Here is a 10082-nt window from a genome sequence, read left to right as displayed (position 1 = left end):
CATATCATATCGGCATGAAGTACAAACCAGGGTAATGCGGATGGTGGCCTGTCCGGAGAAGAATAAAATGTGTGATCACCAGAAGTTCGTAGGAATGTAAAACCCGAAGGAACGGCTACTTAAGGCAGATCGATATTGCACACTTCCGTGCTACTGGAAGTATAGATATGCGGCCGCCTACGAATGAAGTGAAGAAGCGGGCCACAAATCGCTTTCATGAGCGTGAACTGGGAGCTCAACTTGCACGGCGCAAGTTCTATTCTTCGTACCTTTAACTTCGCATTGATATTGGCTATATTCGTATTAGGTCACGTGTCGGTGCATGCGTCCCTGGCGCGATGGTTTCAATATCGGGCTTCTGTGCTAGACGTCTTCGAATCGTGCCACTGAACAAATTTAACAATGTTTATTGAATTATTTATAGCGCAGCATACTTTGTTTAAAATGACGAAGTTTGCAAGGCAACGAAGGCGTTTGAAGCCGTAGGGACGAGGCTCAAGCAAATTCGCGTACTCTTCATCATTCCCGTGCTATCTGCACCACCCCCATCGCAACTCTCGTAGACACTAGCGCCAGAGTTCCCCCTAGTGATTATTGCACGAACCTCCATAGTAGCAACAGAGGTGGGCAGCCGACGCTTGCCTGCACGTCAGCGCGCTTGGCTCTTTGCACGCATGCTGTCTACGACGGGCCCGCAGGGCGTATCCACATCCTCCGAAGCTACGGCTCTGCCGGAGTGGTGTGACGTGGCTTGTCTCACCCGCCAACACCTTTTCACACCATTTCGCGCAGTCGAGGTAGAGACACTTCTCCTGCCTTGTGATCGGTGCTTCACTGGTCACATTGTACAAAGCACCACACATCACAGACAGCGATATTGAAGACTGGGGCATGAGCACCGCTTGCAGAAACAAGTACGCGACCACGAGTATAACCGCACCGTTGACACGTCGTTCGCTGCCGTCCACACGGGTGTAGAGATGCGAGCGGTGGCTGGCATGCCGGTATACGGCGCAGACAACGTTACAGACAACGTCACAGACAATGTCACAGACGCGTGGCCTAGTTAGTGTTGCGCCCGATATACTCGGTGTTATGCGAAAAAATAGAATAAATAATTTTTTTTTCGTTAGTTTCTACCTGAAAACAAGGTTGTGTCGACCAGTTTCAGCACCCAAGCTTTCATTGAAAAATCTCGGCGAGAAAAAGTTTTGTTCCGTATCCTTTAACTTGTACTAGGTAGCTTTTAATAATGGCGCTCCTTTGCCACATATAGGAAACTCTGGGAGCTGTCGAACTTCTCCGTCACCAGCCAGTGCAGCCTCCTAAAACGAAGAGCATTATGGATGTGAATGGTTGTTTAGCTGTACTTTCTAGAAAAAGAAAGAAAAAGAAACAGCGTAACCTGCTCTCGAAGACTGGCCAAGAATGAGCACAGAAGAATTGATCAAAACTACAACGAGAATAGTGGAGAAAACTTGTGAAAGAAGGTTATTAGGCAGTTAATTTCAAATTAGGTACCAACAAGTAAAAATCGGCGATGAGTATTGATAACAGAAAATAACGAGCCATTCCACTGTGTGAAGGTGGATGACCAACAAAGGTGTCCAGCGCAAGACTAGGAGGTGACACAGAATTTTTAACAAAGGTTATTGCTTTGATCGGTGGCCACCGAGAATAAAGGTACACACACATTTTTATACATCCGCGTTCATTCGCGCTATACATCCGTTACATACATTCCCGTTATCATTACGCGATGTACTGCGGCAATGAATTCGAGACCGAAATCACCGCACCGACTGGCAGTGGGCCGTCAGCGCCTTCGAAGAGGGAGGGGCAGTATGGGAACGCTAGCATCATGAAAGGCATCGGTGCCAGCTGTGGAGGAAGATGACGACGAAGGCGCGATGAATGGCAAGTACCGTTGATGATGATGATAGTTTTAGCTCTCAAACACTGATTGAAGGGCACGATAAATACATAGAAGCCCAGCCACAAACAGCTTCGCTGTATTAAACCTTACAAAACAACTTGAATTGGGGAGCAGGAAACTTAGCATGCGATAAATTCTGTATCACTGAAAAAGTCAACGCCCCTACAGCCATTCCTGCAGCCCAAACATAGAACGGTAACGCACACACACGCACATAGACACACAAAAACTACCCGCTGTGGTGTCTAGGCCACGGAATAAAATCCTGGGCGCGGCGGCCCCGATTCAATGGGGTCCAAATGCAAGAACGCTCGTGTCCTGTGCAATGGAAGTACGTTAAAGATCCCCCGGTGGTCGAAAGTAATCTGCAGTCCCCTACTACGCCTTGCCTCATAATCAGATGGTGTTTTTGGCGCGTAAAGCCCTAGAGTTGAATTCACACAGGAGACTAACAATATACACGGGTCAATAAATATTTCTTTTTTTTTCTTTAGGCTATATAGCACCACAAGTCTACCAGTGGCGCTCCAGCATCACCAGAAAGATTAGAATCGAACAAGAAGAAGAAGAAGCCATCTTGCGCTGCGGTGTTCCATCTGCTTATCCTTTGGAATTACCATGGAACCCCTTTCGCAAGAAGCCTCCAAGTCCCCCAAAGAGCACAAAGCCAGGCGAGCTTCGAAGGCCGACAAGTCAGATGTCGGGCACAAAGGTACAAAGAAGAAGGCTAAAGCAGAAGGTCCCAAGCATGGAAAGCACCACACTACAACTACGGAAGCCACGGAAACGAGTGAGTGCCTGCAACAATCTTGTATACAGTATTGTAGCTATTCAACAATTTTACTTCGTCGCTTGTTTGTACACGACAGTGTAATTAAAAACAGCGTGATAAATGAACACATTTACACGGCGTGGAAAGCCAACTCAACAGGTACTGGCCAATTTTAGCCCTTATTTACTTAACTCCCTCGCTCTAGTAGCTCAGTGCCTGTGACGATGCCTTTAGCCGATGTAGTGATAACAGGTTCGATTTTCGGCAGTGGCAATTGCATTTTGTTACTTCTTGAATGCAAGAACACTCGGTAAATAATCTTAGGATCCCCCAATCGGTCAAAATTATTCGTGAGCCCTCCACGGTGGCGTCTTTTCTGAGCTAGGCGTTTCTTTGAGCCGTTACATTCCAATGAATCAGTTGTTCAACCAATCAGTGAATCGACCAATCAAACATGTTTGTTCGGTCGATCACCATTTCATTTAAAATTTGGTGTTGTGCATCAGGAACACCGATAGAAACTTAAGAGAGCCTTTTCTGACATCCGTTGCAATCCCTCTAAACTTTTCTAAATAAAGTTAACAGCATCATAACCATTGCAATCAATCAAGCAATCTTCCCATCAATTAATCGAATCACTTTCAGCGGTCGGGACAGTGAGAGTTCACCAGGCAGCAACGGTGCCGAAGCCAGAAGAGGAAGTTCCATCAACTCGATCGCCAGCAGACCCGACCTGCCACGCCTTTCCATCACCGACCTTAAAGCGAATAGTCGCGTTTGTGGGACCTACAAGCAGGCCCTCTCCACACGATCTCCACGCTGAACACGCCGCAGAGCCTCTAGCGTCACAAACGGAAAGGCCCGAAGAAGCTGCGGACCATGCGTCACCACCAACATTGCCCACAGGGGTCGAAGAACAGCCTGTCGATAACCCACCGGTACGCCCTTCTCAAGCGAGCCAACTAATGACCATTATTTCACACTAGTAATTGCTCGACATTGAGACAAGCCAGCCGCTTACAGCAAAGATTCCTACAAGAATCGGTACTGGGAGCTCTGCAGTGCACCCAGCATTAGAATGATGGGTATTATGAGGATATGCATGAGCTTGGTTACCCTGGCTTTAAACGGCTTTGGCATTTCACAAGTTTACCTGTTTTAAAGGATTATTTTGTAAGAGATGCATCAAATTGCAATCATTACGAGCGCATTAATATACCTACTGGTTTCGTGTCCCCATAGAGTTATATAGTATACTGGAAATTTAGAAACAGAGATTCTAGAAAATTACGACGCAGGACCGTCTCAAGTCTCAGACATGAAGGCTAATCCAATCCTTGTACTCGTACGGATCACGCCCACGGTAGCTCTATTGAGCACAAGAGGGTTGTTTATTAATTACTGTTGTAAACTCGTATGCCTTGATGCCCTGCACAGGGGACTTCACCCTCGAACAACTGTGAATCAATGCGCGCGATGCTTCGCGTGAGGAACACCGTTTTACGAGAAAACACACTTTTGTTGCACAATAGCTGTTCTGGTGCAAATGTGCGCGTAGGGCTGAAGCTGGATTGTTATCCCCTCAAGAAAATTTAATACTGTGTTAATACCGCGCTATGAAGCGGTAACGGTTCAACGGGCACTACATCTATTTTAGAAACCGTAATCTGTCTATAAATTCTAGTTTATGGAAGCGTTCTTTTTTTATTGTTAAACTGTATGACGTGCAGTGACAACCCACTGGGATTACGTGAGTGCAAATTGGCAGAGTAGTGGCGCAAACTTGCTTGATTCAACTAACACCGAGGCCCGTATTAAAGTGATTTGTATTTGGGTTTCCGACAGCGCGTTATCGGAAGGGGCCTCGTTGCAAGATATCAGCAGAGGTATGGCTTGCCCTTCTGAGCAGTTCTTTATTCTCAGGTAAATTTATATAACACACGCGCAGTGCTTCAGCAACCTGCGCGACACTGTTGCAAGGCCATAGCGCACGTCTTCGACAAAGAAAAAGCTGGCACAGTTATGCCCGTGCATTCGGTATAACGCAGGTATTTCGCCGAAGGAGACCATCATCCATTGGAAAGGACGAGCCAGTACCGGCCAGTGGGACCTTGTCAGCAAAATCTCGAGCCTTGGACGCTTTCCTCAAAGGTGAGCTAATGAAACCTGCGATTTCCCAGAAGAAGAAAGTAAATGAATACGGTATTGTTTGCTGTAAAATATTAACAATAAAGGCAACGAAAAATCTATTTGTTGTATCTCGGCCATTTCTAAACGCCCACACTTTGCCTTTAGCAATGACACTGGGTAACTCGCTTATGTTAGATTTAGTTATCCGTTTGTGTGAATACTCAAGGTTCCTATTTGTAAGCTTTATCATATGTAGAAACTCCAAGAGAATAAGCATTTCTGCTTGCAAGTGTAGGAAAGAAAAAGAGCCAGTCAATTTTGTGCTTCTCAGATGTTGGCACATGAATTGCACTGTAATATTGTTATTTCCAAATAAAGCCGCGTAAGCTTGTGCGCCTGTATGTTATTGGCTATTATGAGGCCTCAGCCATCAGTATACTACTGCCACTGGAACCGCAAGGCATTCAGAAACCACCAAGTTGTATCTAACAAAATACCAAGCCGGAGACAGTGCAAGTTGGCAATCTTATTGATGATTGATGAGTGATGTTTAATGGCGCAAGGGCCAGGTATGGCCAAAGAGCGCCATGTCCTTGGTGATGAGTTCGCAGTGTAATTATGAGTTCTATGAAATTGGTGTAACGTGGCTGTAAAGGGGCCTTAAATATAGTCGCGCTAAAATGCGTAAAATCTGTATAATAAGAATATGGCGATGACGTATGACGTGTGCTATGAACATTAAGATGCATTTAAGAAAAATAATACGATGTCTAAAATATATCAAGTTATAAGATATGCTAGAGGACTACTGCCTCCTTAGAGCCCTTGAAACACAAGGGCCTGGAGGCATGTGCTATACAGTACAACTATCCCAGCGGCATCCTCTAAAAAGAGGAAGCCCTACGAATGCATGGGACTAATAACATGTAAGACCGCATCTCTGAGGAAACCAAGGACTGTGTCTGTATTAAAAAGCGTTTCTGGACCGAGAAACATTGCAGGATGTAGAGGAATGTGTAGCCTGTATGCTAAAGAAAAATGTCTCATTCTCTCAGATTCGGCTTTCGAACACTCCAGAAGAATTTGCCTTTTATAGCCAAATGAGCGCATTTGCGCATTATATATAAACATGGTGCAATTACCCATGCCCGTCGTTAAGTTGGTTGAAACGCTTTCTCCACTTTTTTCCGTTTTCCACTTTTTTGTAATGTAAAAGAAAAAACCGCACATTGCTTTTTATGGGCTTGGTTCCGCCGCTTTCAAATTCTAAACTGTGCTACAGAAACTGACTCAAGTTCTTTTCCTATTTAACAGTTGGCATAAAGTTGCCAAGTTCAGCCTCACTGAGTATTGTAATTGACACAGGAGCAGCGCGTCCTGATGTCCTAACACAATGCTTCGCATAATGCGATTTTCCCCATCACGTGCGATAAGCGCAATTTCAAAGTGAGAGTTTTCTTTGCCTACTTCCTTTGGGTATTTCAAGTCACCTGGCCGCGGTTGGGATAGGGGAGAGGCCAACGCATAAGAAGAGGAGAAAGATCGTGGATTGTGACGGACCAGCGGGTGAGATTTGAGGAATCACTTGGAGAAATCGTGGAAAAGGTAACGCCAATCAGAAGGGTAGAGATATTCGAATGAAGCAACAAAATTGCATCAATCCCTCAGACGCAACCTGAGTGCTGAAGTAAGCAGCACTCTGTCAGTGACAGAGTGGGTGCTCCCGTATCACCTCCGGGTCAGAGCAACACAAAGAACAGAAGTAGAAGCAAAAATGGCTAACTCAACATTAAATTAGTTTTTGCCTCGGTAATTTTTCTGCGCGAATAAGAAAGCTACGCAAGTACTAAACAGAAACCACATGACCACAAGACACACGGGATGAAAAGCTAACGAAGAACAACTACCAGCTTCCTCAGTTCACATTACTGCTAAGCTTAGTTTTCCTTATAATTCACATCTGCGTCTGGCGTTTCTTGGAGTGCATAAAATGCTGGCTGGCGACTTCTCGGGAATGATTCCTTGCACTATGTTTAATTCTTTGTCGGAAATTATTGTTGAGAGGTCCTTTGGGAACCGATGTCACTATTCAGGCCAAGCCTAAGCGTAACGTCAGAACACGAACCCGTTATAGCACGAGAAAAAAATCTATATTCCCAGCAAAGCACACAAGTAAAAGTGAGAAAACTGAGTCAAGCATACTAGCACACGTTAACAACAAATTGGAACAAGAAAGGCATTATAAGTTCATGCAAGGTGCTGATAGAATGTGACGTGAAGCGTGGGAGGAAAGCGGATAGAAAGATTGGTCACCAGTGGCACGGATGATGGTTTGCGAAGGGCTGAGTCCCAGGTGGAAAGGCTGCCCAATCAGAGGAACCGTGGCGACGGAGCTCGCAGTGTTTCGTAGTGACCCTCCGGGCAAACGCCAGGTAGTTACGTCAGGTGTACCACTTCCACTGGATGCAGGGAAGAGGACGTCGCAATTCCCGCAGGAAATCACCCTGGCTCAGTCGGAGTCGCGAAGCTCGGGTCCCAACCCGACAGCTTCCTCCAAGCACCCGATGTAGTGGCGGCCTCTTCTGTCTTGTCTCGCTGTTCTCGCGCTCCTCCTGTTCCATTTCTTCTTCCTTCTCTTCCTTTTTTCAGGTACTGTGCGAGTTTCTGATTGGCTCTAGAGTACTTATTATTTGTCGGTGATGAGGTCCTTTTAAGGGATCAATTAAATGAGTGCATACGAGGTACTAAAACCTCAGTGATGTTAATAAATGTAGGAGGCTGCTTGCAAAAGCACTAAAGGTGACTTCATCGATAACAGAAACCGACACTCTTTGTCAAAACACCACACAAACTCAAGAGTTACCCTGAACTAATATTACACATGAAATGCAGAAGGATGGTTAAGGCATGTGACACATTAATAAACTAGGGAGTCAACGAACAGTTTTCTCAGTTATCAAAGGATAACAAAGGAAAAGAAAGTCCTGAGCAAATACCGAAGTCACCAGTTATGATAGCCTTTGAGCAATCCAGTTCCGGATGGCGCGAGCCTAATGAGGCAGTAGGCGGAGCTGAGTAGCTAGATACGGGCGGTCTTCATGACAATGCGCTCTACTGTCACCTTGCAGTCGTGGAAGTAGACATAGCGGGGCGTCCCAGGCTCCAGAGAAGACAAGCAGCAGCGATCGTATGGGAGCAATTACGGTCCGGGCCCAGGCAGCCAACAGCCCGCTTTTTCGAGCCCCGTCGCCCAGCTTTAGGAGAGCCGTAACGGCCGTGCATACCGCTGCTTGCTGCAAACAAGGCGCGAGGTCGACGGGAACTGTTTGGCTGGCTAGGCAGAGGCCCTCGCAAGCCTAGGTCCAGGCGCCCGTCAAGGTCGCATCTCCGCACCATAGCCGCCTTCCCTTCTTGCAGCCGCCGACGTGTCTCCTCCGCTCTCCCTGCCCTCTCTCATTTTCCTTTGTTCATCTCCTTCTCCGTTTGCACCTCGAGTCCTTGGCCAACTGGCGCCTGTTCTTCTTTTGTTCTTGTTCTTTTGTTCTTGTTCTTGACGACGTGGTGCCCGTGCCAAACTCGCATCACGTCGTCGTTGTCATCGTCTATTGCTGCCGGCCATCGGGCGCAATCATGCTCGCGTAGTGTCGAGAGCTTGACGTATCACAAGTATTCGCACTATTCGAACGTTCAGCCTTGCGTACCTTCACTCTAAAAGTGTGTTCAATTTTGCGGAATACCACTCCTCTGGAGGAGACCGTCCGGGCTCGTGTAGAAGCAGGGATGGTGTGCTGTTAGAGTGTTGGAGCAAAGGCTCTTAATGATGAGGTATTCTTACTCAAAAGAAGTTTCCGGCATTTCATTCGCTCTTTGTGTGTGTGGTGTCACATTGCGAATTGTAAGCTTTTTTCGTTATTTCTCATTTTTGCGCAGGTGTTCTTTATTACAGCCTGCTTCAGCGTGTGTACCCGAGCCGGCCCAGTCAGGGCTCTGACGGGAGACTGCAACAAGGCCGTCAGCAACTTCCCGGCTTTCGCTCGAGCCTTCCAGTGTCCGACTGGTTCACCCATGAACCCAGCGTTGAAGTGCCTTTATTTCGACTGAGCCACACAATCTAACTACTACTGTGGCGACACAAGCATGCGGTCACGACATGTCTTCAGTGTCTTTTTCGCATTGTACATAATGCCCACTGACGTTATATGCGCATATTTTGAACCCTGTCGTGCTGCGACAACAATTTCGCGCCATGAGTTCCGTCACGAAACTTTTGGACCATTGTGACGCCTTGGACGAATCGCCCAATTTAGACGTACCTTCCCTGCCACATACTTTTTTGGTTTTAGAATCAAGCCTCTAGCCTAAAGTTCTCACTAACTTTTTTTATCTCCTCTAGTCTTGTCGATGAATTGTCGTTATCGTTTGTGGAACGTTTTAATAGGTCTACATTGCTAGGGCACAAAACTCAAGATACAGTGACGAATCGTAGTAAACAAAGGTAGGCGGACCATTATTGTGTAATTATGAGCCAGAAGATGGGACATGCTACTTATTATAACTATATACAAAGGGTGGATGACCATAGGGCAGCCGTCCTTTTTTGTGTCTATTCGAATGCCACAGTTCGTAATTCTATTGTTTGTGATTTCTTGTCAGTCCTGAAACAGTGACCACCTGTCCCAAGAAAGAGAACGTTTCGGATGTATTACTGCATAAAACTTAATGCTGTAGTTAGCCATACTCTTGCATGGACGTGTAGACGTGAAACAGCCCGTTGTTATCATATGTGTTATTCAATTTCTTAGTAAACTGGAACCCTGATGACATCCGGCTCCCTTTTTTTCCCCCACTTTGTCGTGTACTACTCGCTCTCTACGTTTTTTCTTTAGGGTCCTCCCAATTTTTGGCAGGGTTCCCAACTACAGTAATCGGTTGATTGCTTCAACGACAGAAATTTTGTAGCCGCAAAATGTTTCGCCACCTCGATTTCTGGATCGGTTTTTGGCCATGTAACAGGTGCCGCGGAGATACGCCAAAGATGCTTGTCATTTAAACGGCGCCCTTGCGTCATAAAAAAATCCAATCATCATCATCATCATCAACAACAACAACATCTAAATGACCCTTGAAGACTTGCAGTACAGCTTCCCGAGTAAGCGAGCTAAATTTAGCCGGAGCGCATAACCACAATAGGCGGCGGTAACCACATTTAAAGAACCCACCTCAGAACTTTGAAAATTTCGATTG

The 10082-nt window shown here is 46.2% G+C and overlaps 1 protein-coding gene across 1 annotated transcript; it reads left to right on the top strand.

The window, feature by feature from the left end:
* The first annotated feature begins 3359 nt into the window (after positions 1 to 3359).
* LOC142558143 (uncharacterized) lies at positions 3360 to 9649 on the top strand. The gene is made up of 3 exons (XM_075670302.1): positions 3360 to 3646; positions 4757 to 4859; positions 8769 to 9649. The coding sequence occupies exons 1-3, from the start codon at positions 3588 to 3590 to the stop codon at positions 8937 to 8939; spliced, it is 333 nt and encodes a 110-aa protein (XP_075526417.1). The 5' UTR covers positions 3360 to 3587; the 3' UTR covers positions 8940 to 9649.
* Positions 9650 to 10082: the final 433 nt, after the last annotated feature.

Source organism: Dermacentor variabilis, chromosome 9 (genome assembly GCF_050947875.1).
Source record: "Dermacentor variabilis isolate Ectoservices chromosome 9, ASM5094787v1, whole genome shotgun sequence".
Taxonomy (NCBI): domain Eukaryota; kingdom Metazoa; phylum Arthropoda; class Arachnida; order Ixodida; family Ixodidae; genus Dermacentor; species Dermacentor variabilis.
The sequence above is the reverse complement of the archived record's forward strand: the minus strand, read 5'-3'. Positions and strand labels throughout refer to the sequence as shown.